Consider the following 19,867-nt stretch of genomic DNA (forward strand, 5'->3'; position numbering starts at 1 on the left):
AGAGGAAAATCCACCTTTACACACTCTCCACCCTGTCCCCAGGAAATGTTAAGGCCTTTGAAGTGAGGCTGGAAAGTAAATAACCAAGTGGAAAAAAAATAAAGGTGGTTTTATGTAATTTGTAATGCGCTGGCAGTTTTTTTCTCCCCCTTTTCTCAAGGAAAGACGTTAAACTTGTCCTTGACCAGAAATCTGAGAAGGAAACCGTAAGGTATTTTAAACAAGAATAAAAGAAGGGCATCTGCTTGGGTATCTGGAAGTGGGGTGGTGGGTGAGGCAAGAGAGAAACACACCACGGTGTGAATATAGCCAAGTATTTCATTTATTAACAAAATAAGTCTTACCAAGGGAGAGCTCTATTCATCCCAGAGAGGCCCCGCAGCCTCCCCACGATGGTGCATAAGAGAAGGGACGGTGTGGGGAGAAGACCCAGGGCCCAAGTCTTCAATCCCAGTCACCGAGGGAGCCCAAGGAAGTCCCCAACTTTGGGGAATCTGTTGGGACCAGCCTGGGAAGGGATGAAGGGGGGCTATTGCGATCTGTATGCTCCTTTACCGTCCAACCTTCCCCCAACGGAGCTAAAAGGTTGTACTGCCCGCTGATAGTGCCACTGGTCTGCTTTGGAGGGATCTAGCAAGGATCGCTGACGCCACCCCCCACTGCCAGGAGAGGGACCACTGCCCCAATAACGGAGAGAAAAACAATGACTATAAAAGCACTTTGCAAAATATAAAAAGCAAAGTTTCATGCCGGCAAGGCCTTCTAGGACTTTTAATTGAATAAGATGAGCCCTATAGGACCACTCCCCTCCTTCCTACCCAGCGGGCAGTGTTTGGGGTTGGAAGAGTCTAGAAGCAGAAGGGCTCTGTCCAAGGCCACTGGGGTCCCTCTCTCAGGGCTCTCCGTTCTCAGAGCAAGGTAGGGAAGAAAGGCTCTAATTTTGGGGGCCAGGGCCAAGACCAGGGACCCTGGGAGGAGGGGGCTACAGGGGAGAAGTCACAGAGTAGAGTTCTGGGTCAACAGAGGCAAGACCTCCTGCCACCAAGGCCCCTCCCTGCACCCTCCGAATACGTTACAAAAAATATCTCCTCTCTGTTTCTGGTACAAAGGTAAAAACAGAACCTCAAGTGGAAGAAAATGAGGGAATGAAGGGAAAAGGGGGAAATGTAGTTTTAATGGTTAAGAAGCATGCAAGAAACTCCCCAGGAAGGGAGAACAAAACAAAGAGAAGAACCCCAGAACCCCAACTCTCCTTCTTCCCCTAAGACCAAACCAAAAAAAAAAGCAAAAGGAAAACAAATTAAAACATATCTAAGAAAAAGAAAAAATAAAGGAAGTGGGACGGGGAGCATGTAGTTACTTGTGTGATTAATATTATTTGGGGAAAACACAGACTTTTTGCATACCATTGACTCGTGTGGGCCGTTAATGCACTTATATTCCCAGCTTGTAAGCTAACATTATAGTAAATAAATACACAGTCCAGTGGGGAGGGCATGGGCGGGAACATCTGGCAGGACAAGCAGTAGTGGAGGTTGCAGCGGCCAGGCCAGGAGGCTGGGGGAGGGTCAGGGAGCGGGTGGGAGGAAGAGCTGTAGTTACTGGTATCCAAGTGCCGAGGCTGAGGCTAGTCTCTGTCCGTACAGCGCATATGGCGAGTAGTAGGGTCCGGCTGTGGGGAGAGACGGCATGGCCAGGCCCCCAGCTGTGGATAAGTGGCTCTTGCCGTAGGGGTGGTACCGGCTTAGCCCCAAAGTGTGTGGACTCCGCAAGGACAGCGATCCGGGGCTGCCCGGGGCGGAGGGCGGGGGGAGGTGCAGGTGGCAGGAGGCAGCGGCGGCGGCGGCTGCGGCGGCGCTGCCCAGGCCCGAGGCCCCAGGGTAGGCGGCCAGAAGTTTCTCTGCGCCGGGCAGGGCCGTGTGAGTCCGTAGGTGGCTGAGCAGCTCCTCTGAGGTGGCAAAGCGCTTGTCGCACGGCCCGCTGGCTGCTACCCAGTTGCAGCTGTGCGGCAGCGGTTCGTTCTGCAGCATGAAGCCGTAGGTGTAGAGGGGGTGGCCCGGGAGTGCGGCCTGGGCGGCGCTGGAGGAGAGGGCAGCGGGCTGCAGAGGGTGCCCCGGGTACACCAGCGGGTAGCCGCCCTTCAGGCTGGGCCCGGCTGGGTCGTGCGCGCTGCAAGTGGAGCAGCTGGAGCCGCCGAGGTGAGAGGCGCTGTGGTAACCGCCCAGGCAGTAGGGGTCGCGGCATAATCCCTGCAGGAAGGAGGGCGGGGAGGCCCCGGTGAGTGGGCTCGAGCTGGGGGGCTTGCCAGGGGGCAGGCCCAGGCTCCCCGACAGCTGGCCTCCCACGAGGCCAGACTTGCTAGGATCCAGGCCAGGCACGAACTGAGAGGGGTAGCCGGCGTAGGCGCCCACGATGGAGCCGTGGTAGCCGATGCTGGACGGCGGCAGCGGGAAAACCGAGTGGCCGGGTTTGTAGGGTGACACCGGGGCCACGTGGCCGGCCCCTACCAGCGCCGAGGGCGGCTCCGACTTGCGCCCGGAGGCCCCTGCGTCGGCAGCACCCCCGTGTGTGCCGGGCTCCCCGCTGCTCCCGCGGCTCACGGACACAGCCTCCGGGCTGGGCTTGGGCTCCTGGTCTTTCTTGTCCAGCTCCCCGCTGCCGCCATTCTTGCAGTCAGAGTGGTGCGGGGAGCCGCCCCGGGAGCCACCAGGCGAGGAGGAAGACGAAGATGCGGAGACGGGCGCTCCATGCGGGGGAAAGGGCGTGCAGGCGGCGCTGGGGACCCTGAAGCCTGCCTTGTCTCCCGGGGACAACGAGGAGGAAGAGGAGGTGGAGGACACAGAGGAGGAGCCGCTGTCTTTACGGGAGTCGCCGCTGGAGCCCTTGGAGTAGGGCTTGAAGCTGGACTTGTCCTCGACGGGGGAGTCCCCCAGCTGCTTGAGCACCGCAGACGCCGAGGCAGCGCCCGAGGCGGAGCGGCCCGGGTCCTTCTCCGCTCCCAGCCCGTTGGCTGCCGCCGCCACCGAGTTGAGCTTGGACGAGGGCGGCGGGTCCGGCTTGCCGATCTGCGAACAAGTCTGGGCCAGCAGCGCCAACGGGCTCTTCTTGGCGTCCAGCTGTGGGAGACAGCGGCGAGAGCGGGGAGAGGGAGTGAGACGACCAGACCGACAGAGCCAGCCGGGTAGGTGGGGTGCCTGGGGAGCCGGGTGGGCACGGGAGAGAGAAGGCCTGGGGGAGAAGTCTGAGCGCGCCCGGTGGGCGGCGCAGCTGGGCAGGACTGCGCTCTCTCTGCTCGTCGCCCGTTGGTGGATCCCCGGCCCCGCTGGGTCCCAGAGCGCACCACAGGCCCCGGGGAACCGGGCAGTGGAAGTGGCCCACCAACGGCCCCCGCGGGCGAGGTGGCGCCTCTGGAGTCGGGGCTGTGCCTTGCCCCCTCCCCTCTCATCTCCCTCTCCTCTAAGCCCAGGGAAAACTTACTCCTTCAGTTTGGGGAACTTCGCTTGGGACGGGTTTTCGGGCGGAGGCGAGGCGCGGTAAAAACCCGGAGAAGCGCCTTCTAAAGCCTGGGCTGCCGTGGGCGCGCTTAGCAGTCCCTCTCTCCCCGGAGCGCACCCAGGGAAGGGGGAGGAAGGAAGCCCCGGGATCGGGAGTGCCGGGGCGTCGTGCGCTCTAACCGGAGGGGACAGAGGCGGAGTGGGACGGGCGCGATCCGGGATTCAGAGAGAACAAACCCGGGTGGTGGCGGCGGCGGCGGGGTGGGGGCAGGAAAGACCCAGGAAAGATCATCTCTGGCCTAGAAACTGGGTGCCAGAAAAAGTAAAGGACCTAGTGGGAGACGCCAAGAGCAAACCCAATCCGAGAGAAAACCCGTAGCTCCGAAGGGCGCGCGTGGAAGGGAACCTTTCACGGAGAAGCCTGGGAGAACCGCGTGGGCTCTGATCACCTCCGTTCTCGGTCCCCCCTCACCCGCCAGTGTGGCCGGCCCGGAGCGTCGCGCCGAGGACGGGGTGCAGGGAGTGGGGCCGTGGGCCCGGCAGTGGTGGGCGCAATGGGAACGGCGCAGGGCGGGCAGAGACCAAGACACTGACCTCAATGGGGCTGACGGGAGTGGAAGACAGCGGCTGCAGGTACTCCGGGTGCAGGAGGTGGCCGGTGTGAGCGCTCAGCATCTTCAGGACCCTGATAGGGAGCCGGTTCGCTTGGCGCAGGGGGTCCGCCGGGGGCAAGAGGGACACCGCCGCCGGCACCGCCGGCCTCTTCCCGCCGCCGCCGCTGCCGCTGCCGCTGCTCTCGGGTGTCCTTGGGTTAGATCCAGCGGGCGAATCGCTCATTTGGAGGAGGCAGCGCCACTGGGGGGGCGGGGAGGGAGGGGGAGCACCGGGAGGCGAGCTCCCGGGCGGGTGGGCTCGCTCCGCAGCGTGGAGCGCGGTGCAGCAGTCGCCGCGCTTCCACCCCTCCTCCACCGCCGCCGCCGCCGCCGCCGCCGCCGCCGCTAGCCCGGGATAGCAACACAAAAACCTTCGCCTTCCGCGAGCCGCACGTCAAATAGCCGCGATCGGCAGCCACACTTCAAAGGGATCGCCGCACCCGCCCAATCGCAGCTCTCGCCGGGACCCGGGGCGGGGAGAGCGGCGGGCGGAGGCCGGCGCCGCCGGTGGGAGGGGAGAGCCTTAAAGGAGCCTCGCCCTTGCGCCGCCGCCGCCGCCGCCTCGGCCTTCACCGGCCGCTGTACTCCTCCCCTCCCCCCAACTGGGCCGCCCTTGCCCAGGGGGCAGAAGGGGTTTTCCACCGAGGACCAGACTTCTCCGGGATTCTGGGTTCTGCGCCCTATTCTCCGCTGTCTTTCCTGCCGCTCTTCCTCCTCTTTTCCTTCAAACTACCGGGCGGAGGTGCTGGCGGGGCCTCACAGCCGGGCCGTGAGTGTCTGGGGGCGGGGGGATAGGAGCGCAAGGCGGTGGCTCCCTCACTGCCCAGTCCAAGCCTCTCCCGAAGGCCGCCTGGGGGCAGGCCGCGCCGCCTGAGCCCCAGCCCTGTTCCGGCCCAGCTTGGGCTCTGCTCGGGTCCAGTTCTGTTCCCCGAATGGGCTTCTCCCGGGTGTGTTCACTCGGAAGCACCCGAGACTCAGAGGCATCCCTGGTTCTCGGGATGCGACGTCAGCCGTTCCAACAACTTTGAGCCCATCCTGTCCGAAGCCTGCAAGTCTGAGGACTCCCTTCCGGGGTGAGATGGTGGCGAAGAAGCACGGGGTACCCTGGGCTGTGCGCGCCACCCGGACGCGCCAGGCGCGCGGTGCCTGCGCATTGATTTAGAGGGTCGGAGTTTGAGTGTTTCAGGTTTCTTATCGTGTCCTCCTGTTTAGAGGCGTAAAATTCTCTGAGTGCACTGCTCATAGCTGCTATTTATTTTTTTATTTTTTGGGGGGAAGGGAGATCTGGGATCACTGGAGAGGCCAGTATCCCAGAGGGGGTAGGGATCTCTCTAAGTGCTGTACGTCGATACAAACTCTAGAGATGCCTCCCCCCCGCCCCCCCCCTCCCCGTTTTTCTTCTCACCGGAGAAAAAGAAAATGTACTATCTTTCCTCAGGGAAACGTCGGAATAAAAACTTTGTATTAAAAATAACAATGCACTCCTCTCCCCTCTCCCCTTCCCCGCGTCTTTCGGATGGAGTGTGCATCGCCAGCTTCGCACTTGGCGGAGATTTTACATAGTCATAGTTTGACGTTAAAGTTCCCAGTCCGCAGATCCTCAGGGGGTGTAGCCGGTCCTTTGTGCGCGGGCCTCTGGGGAGACCACTTCTTGCTCTCCGCGGCCAGTGGAGGCGCGCTGGTGTCACTGCCTTGCTTCGAGTACCACTTTCTCAGCCCCAATCCATCACTCTGACTGTCAGGCCTGTCACTAGGGGCATATTGCTCCAGGACTAACTGTCCCGACTCTGCCGCGTTGACCTGTGTCTTGAGCCAACACGAGAACCCAAGGTAGGTGATTTCAAAAAGGGTTCTTCAAAGAGAAAGAACTATCACACAGAAATAAAAAATAGCCGCCATGAACCGGTTTCATGCTCAGTGAAGGGGACAGCAGGCACCATTCCCAAGGCCACTTCGATCAAAAAGTAAATTAAACCTACTCCTGGGTCTGTGCTGTTTTTTGGGCAGTAGGTACAGACCTCTTAGGAATCCCACTGGCTTTCCCTACCCCGATTTACTCCTGGTAGAGTCAGGTTAGAAGGAATTCCAAGGGATGCCCCAACTGGGGGGTGTCTTCCATATCGTGGCAAGAGGGGCACAAGAAGGGGTGTGTGTGATCCCAATCATTGTGGTGGTCTCTATCCCCCTCCTCCTGCCTCTCCCCATGCCAGCCTCTGTGCATTCTGACATTGTTGCCAGTGCCAGCACTACAGTTAGAGGTCCACCTTCAGGGCCATTTGGCCTTTGGGAGAGTGCTATGCAGAGAGCGAACAGAAGAACGCCTTACAGAATGGAAGAGGATGGGCCTTTGCAGGCACCTTGGAGGAGGAAGAGTTGGGAAGAGTGGAGACCTTGGAGGCAGTAAGAGATGAAAGACTCCTTCTTGACTATTGTAACCAGCTCAGCTGTGAGAGCCAGCCAAGAAATCCTTCCAGGACCCAAGCATATGTGTGCTAAGAGTGATTAATGGGGAATCAGTTGGGAGCAGAAGGGAGGTAGCGAGAGGAAAGGCAGTTAGGACTTTGGAAGGAAGGAGGCAGCAGGAAGGAGAGAGGAGGAGAATGGAGGAGGAAAGAATATTCACTCTCTATTTGGAGAGGAAAAGGGCAGTGAATGAATGAAAGGGAGGGAGAAGGGAAGAGATGAGGACAGGATGGCCAGGCTCAGGGTGGAGGGTTGGGAATTTGCCTAGGTAAGAATAAATTGTCCTTAAAAAGAAACGCCAGTCCCTTAGTCCACAGCAGAATTCACTGATGGGAACAGTGGGTGCCAGACAGCATTGAGATAGAGACAAGGCTCCTTCCTGGAAGGTGCTAGCAAGGTAGTAGGGACACCCTTCTTTTCGGGTGCTGGTGAGGGCATCAGGGCTCCTTTGGCTGAATCCATCTAGTTGCCTGAGGAGAGAAAATGGATAACCGTACTAAGCCAGACCAGAGGCCTAATTAAAACACGACTAGACAATTATAATCAGCATTTGACAATCACTTAGCTGAAACGCTAACTTACACAGAGTTTTAAATAGGGTCCTAGCGGCTTACAGCAAGGATAGTTTTCAAAGAAATGCCTTGTCACTGGGGAGAGAATAAGACAGTATTCAGTTGGGTCAAGTTTATTGAAGGCCACTTGTAGGCAGAGAACTGCACTAGGGTTGTGGTTGAAAAGTCCATGCAAGACAACGTTGCACAGGGACAGGGCCTATGGCAATGTTCTCCCTTGCCAAAAGTGCAGATGTATGGGTAAGGGACCGCTAGGTCTTCCTCAGATTGCCCTGTGAGTGAGCAGCACCGTTGCTTGGCACAAAGAAAGTCCCAGGTCAATGAAGGCCACCTGCATCTGCGGGCAATTGCTCCAGAGAACAGTCAAGGCAGCAACTGGACCCAGAGGATCTCAGCACTGGCAACCAACGGACCCGAAGGCCCAACGCTGTCCCAGAAGGCCACCAACATGAGTTCCCTTCTCCCAGCCTCCAAATGTATCTTTAAAAAAATGGCCCCCCTCCCCCAAGCCATCAGGAAAAATCCTTTAGGAAATTCTGCATATTTATAGATTTTTTTTCACTACTTCAATTTACATAAAATTCACCACCCAGGAAAAAAATGCCTGAGTCAGGTTGAGAGCGAGAGGTGGTAGATTTGTTGTGTGGGGTTAATGTGGAGTTTTCCGTCCTCGCTGAGGCGGAATTGCCTGAACGATCGCCTCTCTCTGCATAACACTCACACCCTAATGGCAACAACATGAAATAATATCTCACTGGGTAACTATTTACATTTTTTTTTTTTTTTACAAGCTGTAAGAACTCTGAAAAGTCGGCCTCATAGAGAACTTGGTTTTCCTCCCTGGCGTTTAATATCTTTCAGCGGCTGGCAATTACAGCCTTGGCCAGGAGCCCTGATGTAGCGCATTGCGCTCAGGGCACCGGGAGGCACTTCCTCTGCAGGCCTCATCCCAGGCTTCAGACACAGCCTGGGCAGCAGAGGGCCAGGGGGGCAAGAGGAACAATCCGGTGAAAGCAAGAACAGCCAGCCTTGCAGGGAGCGAGCACACTCTAGTTACTAGAGTCTAGTAGCTCCCTCTTCTGTTCTCACAGCTCCCATTACGTTCTATTACTATACCTATGACCTGGCATCTGTCTGTTTACTTGTCCATTCTCCCACTGGACTGTGAATGCTTCTGCATTGTCCTCATTCTCTTTGTATTCTTGTGGCCTGGCTGGGTGTTTCACTATCATCATCACAGTAGCTATCACTGAGAGCCAAGCACTGTTGTAAGCACTTTGCTCACATGATCTCATTTAATCCTTTCAGGAGCCTGAGGAGGGAGGTCCTGTCATTACTCCCATTTCACAGAGGTAGAAGTGGAGGTCCCTGAGAGGTTAACTAACTTTTCCAAATTCCCAGCTGGTAAGAGGTGGGGCTGGGATGAGAAGCCATGCAGCCTGAATGCCGTAAGTGCTCAACGAATGTTAGTGAATGAATAAGAATCTATAATAATAAAAGTGTAATATGCTAATTAGACCAGATGTCCTTCTGGACATCCTTCTGGACTACCTTCTGGATGAAGCCGGGGCTGGGAGGGAAGCCCGGGTCCCGGGTGCTGGAGGGAAGCTGGTGCTGGCAGCCGGGGGAAGGAAGGCCTACTGTTGCATGAATTTTGTGCATTGGGCCTCTACTTTTACATAAAAAGGGCTATTTATTTATATCTCAGCTCAGCTTATTCCCAAAAAGATTCAAGGTGGATGACTGTGTAATTTTCAACATGTTAACTGTGGAAACATCGAGTATCTTTTCCCAAATACATGTTTGTACTCATCATCTCATAACAATTTTGTGAGTTATTTTGGACAGGTGTTTTTATCCCCCTTGACAGATGAAGCATCGGGCTCTGAGAACTTACGGGGGAGTCTGAAGTCACACAGCTAACGCTGGCAGAGGGCCGGGAAGAGGCCTTCCTAACTCCTTCCCTAGTTCCCTGGTTCTCCTATCACCAGCCATTGCCCGGGAAGGGGAGGTAACGCCTTTTGATAAAAGAGGAGGAATTAACTACTTTTCCTCCCTCTAGAATTTCCTTTGGAGATGTGGTGGGAAGGAATGGACAAAAGGAAATGTAGACTGAAGCTTATCTTCAAGCCCTGGTGTTTGATCCGGGTCCTTGAGTAGGGTGCTTTGAAGAAGTGATTTCATTTATCTCCTATCAGCCCCCAGGAGATAGGCAGGGCGGGCAGGCGGGTGGGGAGAGGGGGATGCAAGTAGGTGTGCTTTTGAAGTTCTCCAGCCTTCATCTGCCTGCCCCTCCTCCTGCCCCCCATACATCAGCCTTAGCCCTGGGCATTCACCCTTGACTACTCTGTTCCTCTGGGCCTTCACGTTTCTTAGAGATTCCTCTTTTAAGTATTTCCAAAAACTGCTGGAAGGAATCATACCTTAGCAATCTGCCAGCACCTCAATTGTGATTAGCAGACAATGAGTTATTACTACCCAGGGTAATGGTAACATTTAGTGAGTGCTTACTTCTGAACACCTTATGTGCCACAACTCATTTACTTCGCACAGCAAACCGATGAAGTGGGCACTAGTATCATGCCTGTTTTATAGGTGAAGCACTGAGGCTCAGAGAGGTTGTGTAACTTGCCCAAATTACACAGCTAGAAAGTGGCAGAACTAATAGTCAGTTCCTGAGCCAGACTTCTAGGTGCAGGACTGAGGGAGAGGGAGAGAGCAGCAGGAGAAATGGAAAACAAGGGACTTGAATAATTTTCCAGAGGGCCGGTCTTCACACTCAAGATTTCCCTTTCATCCTGAGGAAGGAGAATATGGTAGAAAGGAAACTGAGGCAGAGAAGGAAGGGAGGGGAACATTTATTCAATGAATTGAACTGGATTGAATTAATTCATTCAGTTACTGTTTATTGACCACTTGGATGGTGTAGGTCCCCGCTGAACCCAAGGTAGGAAAGGACCAGAGAAAGCCAGCCAGTCCAGGCGTCCCACCTTTCACGTCCTGAAAGGCAGGGCAACCCTGTCTTTTGGGCATCTGTGTGCTTCTTTGGTAGATTTTTTTTTAAAAAGCCAGATGGTTCTAACTTAAATCCTGCACAGTAGCCTATACTTTAATTGCCCACTGTTCTTAAGTCCATTTACTCAAAGGTAAATTCAGATGCTGCTACATTTACTGAGCACCTTCTGGGTGTCAGTATGAACCGTTCTAGGTGTTGATGCACCTTCTCTTATTTGGGTACAAGGGGAGTTCTGAAGCAGAGCATAAGGCCCCTGAAAGGGAAGTAGGGACCATGCTGACCTACACATTCTGCCCCCATGTGCTGAGCTGCCACCAACTGGAACCACCAGGCACCCCAGACAGACTGTGAATACCTCAGCTGCACAGGGCTGGTGTCACACCTGCTTCTGACCCTTCTATGGGCCTCAGCCGTGAGGGTGATGATCCCCACTTTTCATGGCTAAGGCTTTAAACTTGCCCAAAGTGTGCCCCTGTCTAGGCTGGGCTCCCAACTAGCTGGAATGTGCAGCTCCAAACTCATTTTGACAAACACAATTGGAGAAAAGGGGAGAGCTGCTCAGGCCATGGCTGCATTATCACTGGTTGTATTTGATAAAACCAAATTCCAAGATGCCAGAACGACTTTGAGGAGGGTTTATGTCAGTGGCCCTTGGCCAGTCTCTGCTCAGAGAAGGAAACTTGAGAGACAGGGTCTCAACCAAACCCGGGGGCCAGAAGTAGAGAACTAGAGTAGTCCATTCAGAGTAGAGAGTTACATACTAGCCCCCTTTACAAATGATTTTTTTTTTATTTTATTGAAAAATGCATTTATTTATGATGAAATGCATTCCCATGGTGCCAAATTCCAAAGCTATAAGACCATACAGTGAAAAAACCTCCCTCTAGCCATCAAGATTTTCTCCCCAATGTATTAATACTATGAGTTTATTGTCCATCCATCCAGAGGTATTTTATACATGTATTAGCAAATACATATATATTTTTCCCCCGTTGTACACATAAATGGCAGCATACTACACAAACTGTTCCACATTTACTTTTTAAAAAATATTAATATATTTTGGAGAGCGCATCATAGGCTTTTGTGTGTTTTTTTTGTTTGTTTAAAATTTAAGTTTAATATTCAAGAACCAAACATACCCATAATTCTACATTTCTTGTAATCTTGCTAAATGCATAACTGTTCACCAAATTATATAATATTGTTTTTTTGTTTTTAATTCTTTATTGTTTGTGCTTTTGTATTTTATTTATTTTCTTCAGTTCATGGCTTTGTTACATGGATGTGCCCTGTTTATTTTGACTAGTCCCCTACTGGGGACATTGGATAGTTTCTAATCTTTTGCTCCTGCAGTGAATAACCAGTTATATGTATACTAGTGGCCCGATGCACGAAATTCATGCACATTAAAAGGGAATTAATTAGAGGAAATATTTTAATATTGCTATTTGCCCTTTCTCTATAATAGAAGTGTCAGAGATGAAAGAAAATTAGTAAAATGTATATGAAAATCTCCCTCCTGTCAGAGTCTGGGGCACGCTGTGGGACCCCGCCCACCCGCATGCACATCAAAATCACGCGAGACCTGGACCTGGCCAGCCCCACCTGTCAAGTGCCGCCGGGCAGGGGATGCAGCCCCAGGTCCCCCGTCAAGCCCCGCCAGGTGGGGGGCGCAGCCTCAGGTCCCCCAGCCCTGGCACCAGGGAGGGGAGTGCGGCCTCAGGTCCTCTGGCCCTGGCTTGAGGGTGTGAGGGCGCGAGGGCGCAGGCACAAGGGTGTGATGACCATTTGCATATTAGCTCTTTATTATATAGGATTTGTGTGTGTATGTGTGTGTGTGTGTGTGTGTGTGTGTGTATAATACACATATTCTCCATGTGTACTACTAGAACTATAGGATGAATTCCTAAGAGTAAAACTGCTGGGTCAAAAGCTACATGCATTCAAAACAAGCCCCTTTTAAGAAAGGTGGTAGGATAGCTGTGGAGTAAGTTCAGCTGGGGACTCAAGCAAGGAAACCCAGGAAACACCTCTGGCACCTACTGGTCATATCATTTGGAGGAATTTGAAGGCTCATTGGGAAGGAGGTCCCATTCCATCTTTGGATTTAAGAAAATAAGCATGCTTCTCATGCTCTCCACCCCTTCCCACCTTCTCCCTCATCTAGTCAGAGAAGAAGAAGGAGAAGAGGAATATTCAATCTGGTCTAAAAGAATCCAAGATACAGGGAGGGGCAAAAGTAGTTTTACAGTTGTGAGTACACGAAACACAGAGTTTGTTCTTGTATTATTATTTATTAATTATTGTATTATTTTCCATACTAATAACTATAAACCTACTCTTGCCCCACCTGTATTGACAGGTCCCTATTTTAATATAGCAAACTTTCCAATAATTGAATCCTAATAAGAACTCTGGATTATCTAGACTATTTTGGATCATGCTCATGAAAAGGCAGAGTTTCTCATCAAAGACAGCACATACAATGGTTTTGGTAGTATCTGGAGAGGTTCATCTCCAGACCTCACCATGAATTTCCAGAATGGGGCCTGTGAAGCATTAAAAGACATCAAATCATGAAATCAGTAACTACTGTTAGTAGATTGCTCACCAAGACAGGTAAAAAGTCTTCATTTTGTTCTTATTTTTATTACTAGAGGCCTGGTGCATGAAATTCGTGTACAGCCTTCACCCTCTCCAATTGGAGACCCCTTGGGGGATGTCTGACTGCTGGATGACTGACTATCTGGCAGTCGGACATCCCTCTCACAATCTGGGACTGCTGACTCCTAACTGCTCACCTGCCTGTCTGCCTGATTGCCCCTAACCACTCTGCCTGCCTGCCTGATGCCGCTAACTGCTCCTCTGCCAGCCTGGTCGCCTCTAACTGCCCTCCCCTGCCAGCATGGTCACCCCTAACTGCCCTTCCCTGCTGGCCTAATCGCCCCTAACTGCTCCCCTGTCAGCCTGATCACCCCTAACCGCCACCATGGCGGATGGATGTCTGGAAGATGTCCAGTCTAATTAGCATATTACCCTTTTATTAGTATAGATTTTTGAATGGGTACTACCTGAAAAATTCAAAGGCACGAAAGGACATGGGTACATGAGATGATAAGTTTTCTACTTTAGCAAGTATTTGCCAAGAAAAGAATAAAAAAGAACAGCCCACTCCCTAGGAATTTTGGTACCTGCAGCTTCTTTGAGCTCCTCTTTTATCTCCTTACTTTCTGTCCTGGGCCTCCTTGGGTCACTGAGTCAAAACTCATGTTTGTTAGTGACCTGGACCCTGTGACACTAGGATGAACCTTCTGGACTGGGTAGAGTGTGGATGGGCTTGTGGAATCAGGAGAAACTTATATGCTGGGATGTCTCAAGTAAATTTCTAAGGTCTTGAAGAACTTCCCTCAGGAAATCAGAGGTCCCTCTCTCATGACTCCCCACCGAACACCGATAAGTTCAACACAACCACTTTCTGTCAAGCTGTCTTTGTTTTTACTCTTAATTTCCTTAAATTGATAAACAAATGATAAAAAAACCCACCAAATAACCCAAACCAGAAAAGCTATGGCAGTTAAAAAACCCTGAGGAGCCTGTGTCTTTTTCTTATTTTTATTCCTGTTTCACATCAGGCCTGAAGGGCTCTCACAGGTCCTGCTCTTCTCGCTCAGTCGGTGAATTTGTCACTGCTGCAAGTCAAAATGCATGACAACAATCTTATTTGTGACAGGAGACATGTTTTAAAACAGCTGTTTTAAAACAACTGACAGAGCAGCAAGATGGGAAACGACAAGAAAGTGCGATTTTTTGGGGGAGGGTGGGATGGGGGGATAGGATGCTGGCAAAGGAGGACGATATTTTCCTTATAGAAGTTGGAATTCATCCTTTCTTCCTGGAGCAAGTAGAGACAAGCACCCAGGAGGAAAGCTGGGGGAGGGGCATTGCATAATGACCCTGCTTAGAGGTTGGGCCGCTGGCCCTTGGCGAGCTTCTTGTTAGGCTCTCAGAAGACACGATGCTCTAAGAAAGTGCAAAGGCCTCGCGGACACCCAGTGTACAGGCCTCTCGTGGGGCCGGGAGAAAGGCGAACTCTGCTCTCCAACCTGACCTCTCTAGTCACCTCAACAGCTATCTGTGATGCTTCCCAGTCTAGGCAGAGCAAGCAAGTCGGAAACCCTCAGGATGGCAAGAGGCTGGTAAAGGCTGTTGTATGGATGGCTCATTGAGGCCCCTGTGGGGTTAGGGAAGAGAAAGTCAGTGTTCTCATCTGTGCTTGAGGAGAAATCTCTCTCCTTCAGCCAATAGCTGGAGACTGTAACCTTCTCTTTATAGCTGTTTCTCCCTCTAAGACTGGAGGGAAAATTACAGAAGATGAGCCCTTACTAGGCTTGACTCTGATCCTCTAGGACAGTGGTCGGCAAACCGGGCTCATAAGCCACATGTGGCTCTTTGGCCCCTTGAGTGTGGCTCTCCCACAAAATACCAGGTGCGGGCGCGCACGTACAGTGCGATTGAAACTTCGTGGCCCATGCGCAGGAGTCGGTTTTCGGCCTGGGTGAGTCTATTTTGAAGAAGTGGTGTTAGAAGAAGTGGGGGGTGTCAGTAGGTCGGGCAATGGGAGACGTGGCGCAGGCGGGCCGCGGAATATGCAGCGTGGGGGAGGCGCCAAATATCAACAGTGCTTAAACTATATAGGTAGGTTAATAACAATATACCTGCCTATATAGTTTAAGTTTAAAAAATTTGGCTCTCAAAAGAAATTCCAATCGTACTGTTGATATTTGGCTCTGTTGACTAATGAGTTTGCCGACCACTGCTCTAGGAGGGTAGAAGCAGAGAGCAAAAGTCAAGAACAAAGAAGGGAAAGTAGGGAAAAGGAAGAATGAACTTGGATGAGAAAGAAGCTGTAGTTTAAAGTGAATTTAAACTGGAGGTGGTGAGGGGACCCAGGGCACGGAAAGGAATTGGAATGCGTCTGGCACATCTTTTTAGAAGGATGTTTTGGGGCTTACGTGTGATGGGAAGGATGGACCAGAAGCAGCTAATTTTGCTGAAGGATCTTTGATGATTTCTCTCCTTGGTTTTTGGACATTATCACATTGATCTGAGAGCCACCAGCTTGTCTCTTCCTAGATTGGTGGTGAGACAGCCTAGGTCTTCAGAGGCCCCAACCCAGGTCCCTGCCCAGGCCCCTGCCCAGGCCCCTGCCCAGGCCCCTGCCCAGGCCCTCTGACCTTGTAGTTCAGACCTGGATAGTTAAAGCATTTGGTCAGCCTCTTCCTTGGGGACACAAATTCAGACCTGAGAACACACCCATCCCCTAAACCATTCTGCATGCAAAGCAGGGTATTGGTTTTCTAGACCCCAATGTATTTCGCCAAATAAGAGTGTTAATCCCTCCTCCTTCCCCCACTCTGCATGAATTGGATTACTTAAAGCATCTTTTCAGAGACGTCAGCAGTTTAATAGAGGCAATAAGTCAGGCCTGCCCTTGTGTTTTATTTTTCTGCCAGTATTTAGTTAATTAAAGAATGCAAATTAAAACACCTTAATTTATATAATATCAATACCAACGCCTTAAGACATTTGGCATAACTGCTCTGGCACGTCCCTTACATAAACCGTTCAGAGCCATGCTAATAAAAATGAAAAAGGTTGTAAATCAAATTTAATTTATTCATCTTCTGTTTGGTATTAAAGCATATGCCAAAATCAAGTTATTTATGAGCGCATCATAACAATAGGCATTTTTTTGTTGGTTGCAAATGACAAAAAGTTCCTTCCTCCAATGTTTTAACTTTGAAATGTCTCCAGGTGCATCTATGTTCTGGGCTCTGATCTCTAAAATTTATGTTTTTGCACCCAGGTCGCCAGAAAAGAATAGATTTCGATATTGAAAAACATATCGAGCCTAAAAACATGGTAACATCAGCTCAAAAAGGCAGCTGCAATCCTCTTTATGTAGACAGACATATCCACCATATGGCCTATGGAGTATGACTTTTCAGGTGAGATAAAAGGTTGGTGATTTATATCCGATTTCTTAAATATTCCATTAAGAGGATTATCTCACAGGAGGCTCAGATACAGACAGCGTAGGAAGGGATTTGGTGTGCGGCTGCTTTCTTGGGAGCCTGGGAGATGAACTGTGTGTGTACTACGTGAATGGATAGCCGAACACCCATTTTCATCGTTCCCCTCGTTTGCTGATATATCTCTCTTTGTCTGGTGCACGGGAGCCTAGAATACATTTTATTCAGTCCTGGAGGAAGAACAGTAGGCCCCATTCAGGGGCACTGAGGGATGGCGTGCTCTCCTGCTGCTCACAGCAAAGCTCCCTAGTGCAGTCGTGCTTTTAGACGCCTCACCACTGTCAGCCGCGCTCTGTACTCAAACAGGTCTCAGGGCAGGTGGGAGAATTGAGAGAAGTTTTGGAAAAACCCTCTCCACCCTGAGCCTCTCCTGAAAAACCCAAGCAAATTCACAAGTACAATCTTCTAGCCAGTCCCTGGCGTCCCTACTTGGGAAGAAAACACCCAGGACAATACCACGCCCTACTGTATTCATTATCTTTTAACATGAGCATAACACACTTGGCAGAAAAGGTAGGAAATTGGGGTTCCTCACTTGGGAACTGATACAGAAGTGGCAAGTGGCATCTTTCTGAGACCTTGAGAGTCACGGTCCTGGGCTGCCTCCTGGTTGTGGGGAGAGCCCTGCAAAACCCCAAATAAAATGCATCCTGGAGGGAGGTGCCCTTTCTGATGTTAAAAGCAGTGACACAATTTTACATTGGTTCTATTTAGAGCCAATGGGATGCCCCTCCCCGCCCTTGCAGCAAACTCAATGCAATAGGGAGTTAGAAACACTTCTTCAAGCAGGTGAAAGGGGGGTTGTTGTTGTTGGTGGTGGTGGTGAGGTACCAAGCAGAGCCAGAGAAGGTCCTAGGAAGTTAACTACCCCACCCTTATTCTCCTAAACTCCCTTTTACCCCCATCCATCCCATAGTGTCTCAGAAGATCATGGGGGAAAAGGTGTGGTGTGGCAGATAACCAAGCTTGAGAGGCAAGCTGAGCTCTCTGCACTTTATCAGGGCACCAGCATGAGTCTCTCAGTGGTAGGATTGGAGCTGGCACTGTGGGCAGTTTCTCAGGGCGTCCGCGCAGAGTCTATACATCTCCACGTGTGATCGTGGGCATATTCTCTTTCACTTTTTCTTTATACATGTCATCTTTCAAGGCTATTTTTAACCTTTATATTTATTTATACCCCTCAAAATGCAGATACAGTAAAACCGGAAGCCATTAACCCAAAGGTAACAAGATCAGAGCCAAGTACAAAGAAGGAGGGGGAGGAAGAAGCTGAGTAATTATACCAGAATGGGGAAAAAACCGTAGATTAAGGAATAATGTAATTGAGAACAAAACCCAGCTTCTAACTCCCTGGTAGCTTGGTGGGTGGCTGCCAGCTCTTGTAATACTAAGGATTATTATACCTCAAAGGCAGGTTTAAATGCCTGCGGCGGGCTCCCTGGCTCTGTGAGCGTGGTCAAGCTACTTCATCTCTCTGAATCTCTGTTTCCTCAGCTGTAGAGTGAAAATGGCCTCACTCATCCTAGGGTTCTTGTGAGAATGCAATTCAACAACACCGACAGTAGCTCTTACTTAATGATTATGTGCTGTGTGCAGCGAATCTAAGTGTTCGACGCAGACACGTTTCATCAATTTTAAGATGCATTTTCTCACATTTTAACATCCCTGACATTGATTTTTTTTTAAAAAAAGCATGTGTCACCCATTATTTCACAGCATTTTTTTCTTTCTTTGTTGGATCTAAAATAATGGTGCATTGTAGATTAGATGAAATACGTTATTACTCATTCAGTCCTCACAGCCACTTTATGAGGTAGGTGCTATGTTTGTCCCATTTTCCAGACAGGAAACTGAGGCATCAGAAAATGGAAATGACTTGTCCAAGGGCTCCAGCTGGCAAGCAGTGGAGATGGGCATGTGATCCTAGGCTGTGGACCTTTCGCTTCACTATACTGCCTTTCCACAAATATTTCAGCAACAACCATTCCAACAAAAATGTCCCTGTTGGGCACTGAGGATATAAGGTGAACTGGGCACTGGGGATATTAAGGTGAAAAGACATGTACTTGCCCAAAAGGATTGGATTCCAATGAGGGGACCAACATGTAAACAAACCACATTTCGTGGCTTCAAGTGCGTCAGTGCTAACACAGCCAAGGCAGAGAGGCAGGTAAGGGAGCCATGATGTTTCTCCAAAGCCCCTGCCCAGGGCTTAGCTCTCTAGTAGAAACTGCCCCTTAGCAGGTCAAGAGAGACACCATTAAGTTTCCTGGGGTCTGAGAGGAGTCTGTTGGTGGACCTTCAAATGAGGGCGATGGACAACCTTAGTGGATGCATTCCAATAGCAGAGAGCCAGAGCACGGGTGCTGTACTTATGGCCACTTTGTGTATAGACACCAGGTGAGAGCTGGGACAGCAGATCTTTTTTTTTTTTTTTTTTAAATATATTTGTATTGATCTCAGAGAGAAAGGGAGAGGGAGAGAGAGATAGAAACATCAATGATGAGAGAGAATCATTGATTGGTTGCCTCTGCATGTTCCCTACTGGGGATCGAGCCTGCAACCCAACATGTGCCCTGGCCAGAAATCAAACCGTGACCTCCTGGATCATAGGTTGAAGCTCAACCACTGAGCTACACCGGCCAGGGGGACAGCAGATCTTAAGGGAGCATAACACTCTCAGGAAAGGTATGGAAATGGCTTTTGGAACAGAAATGAAGGGAGAGGTTTGGCCTCCCAAGGCTAGGGCTGGAGATCCAAACAGGAGGGTGGGGAGCCAGGGGAGTACATGAAAAGGAGAAAACAAGGAAGGGAAACAGGATTGAACCACCTTTTGGGGCAAGAAAATGCAGCTTCAGAGAATTTAGAACACAGAACTAGAGACAGAAGAACTTCGCTGGAGAGAGCATGCCGGAGGATCCTGGACAGGGACTGGCCTTGGAGCCTGGAGGCGGAGCCTGGCGAGAGAGCATGGCAGGGGATCCTGGACTGAACCTGACTGCGGAGATTGGCAGGAGAGCCTGACTAGAACCTGGTGACTGAACCTGACTGGAGAACCTGGTGACCGAACCTGGCTGGAGATCTCAGACAGAACCTGGCTGGAGAACCTAGCGAGGGAACATGGCTACAGAACCTGGCTGGAGAACCAGCAGAACCTCTCTGGAGATCGAGACCAGAACTTGGCTGGAGATCCTGGCTAGGCTGCTGATCAACTGAACGCTGTCTCCATGTCCTTCCTTCTTCGCCGACTCCGTCCACGCCTTTGGGGACCCCTGGACCTGCTGGGGTTGGACCCCGGCATATGGCGCCCGAACAGGGACCCCTAGGTAAGCCCCACTCTCGGGATGGATAGGACTCCACCGTAGGAAGAGGGTGGATAGTCTTCGCCGACTCCGTCCACACCTTTGGGGACCCCTGGACCTGCTGGGGCTGGACCCCGGCACGGCACCTGGCCCCGGCTGGCTCCTCCCCAGCCGCCTGCCACTTAGCACACTGTTACATCCCTTGTACCCCATAAGTCTGCAGTTACAATCTCCAGAGAACAGTTGAAGCGTGGACACTCAGAGTAACCAGG

At 51.3% G+C, this 19,867-nt stretch overlaps 1 protein-coding gene and 1 long non-coding RNA gene across 2 annotated transcripts in view; one reads left to right on the forward strand and one right to left on the reverse strand.

The window, feature by feature from the left end:
* Positions 1–300: 300 nt before the first annotated feature.
* ZNF703 (zinc finger protein 703) lies at positions 301–5,056 on the reverse strand. The gene is made up of 2 exons (XM_059685424.1): positions 4,089–5,056; positions 301–3,116 (listed from the first exon to the last, which is right to left on the reverse strand). Exons 1-2 carry the CDS (start codon positions 4,329–4,331, stop codon positions 1,599–1,601), a joined length of 1,761 nt encoding a protein of 586 aa, XP_059541407.1. The 5' UTR covers positions 4,332–5,056; the 3' UTR covers positions 301–1,598.
* The window catches only part of LOC132228653 (uncharacterized), a 47,124-nt gene continuing 30,301 nt past the window's right edge, over positions 3,045–19,867 (forward strand). Inside the window, exon 1 of the long non-coding RNA XR_009451396.1 lies at positions 3,045–3,181. This is a non-coding gene — a long non-coding RNA (uncharacterized LOC132228653). The remainder of the gene's footprint in view (positions 3,182–19,867) is intronic.

The sequence above is a fragment of the Myotis daubentonii genome, chromosome 2, assembly GCF_963259705.1.
Source record: "Myotis daubentonii chromosome 2, mMyoDau2.1, whole genome shotgun sequence".
NCBI lineage: Eukaryota > Metazoa > Chordata > Mammalia > Chiroptera > Vespertilionidae > Myotis > Myotis daubentonii.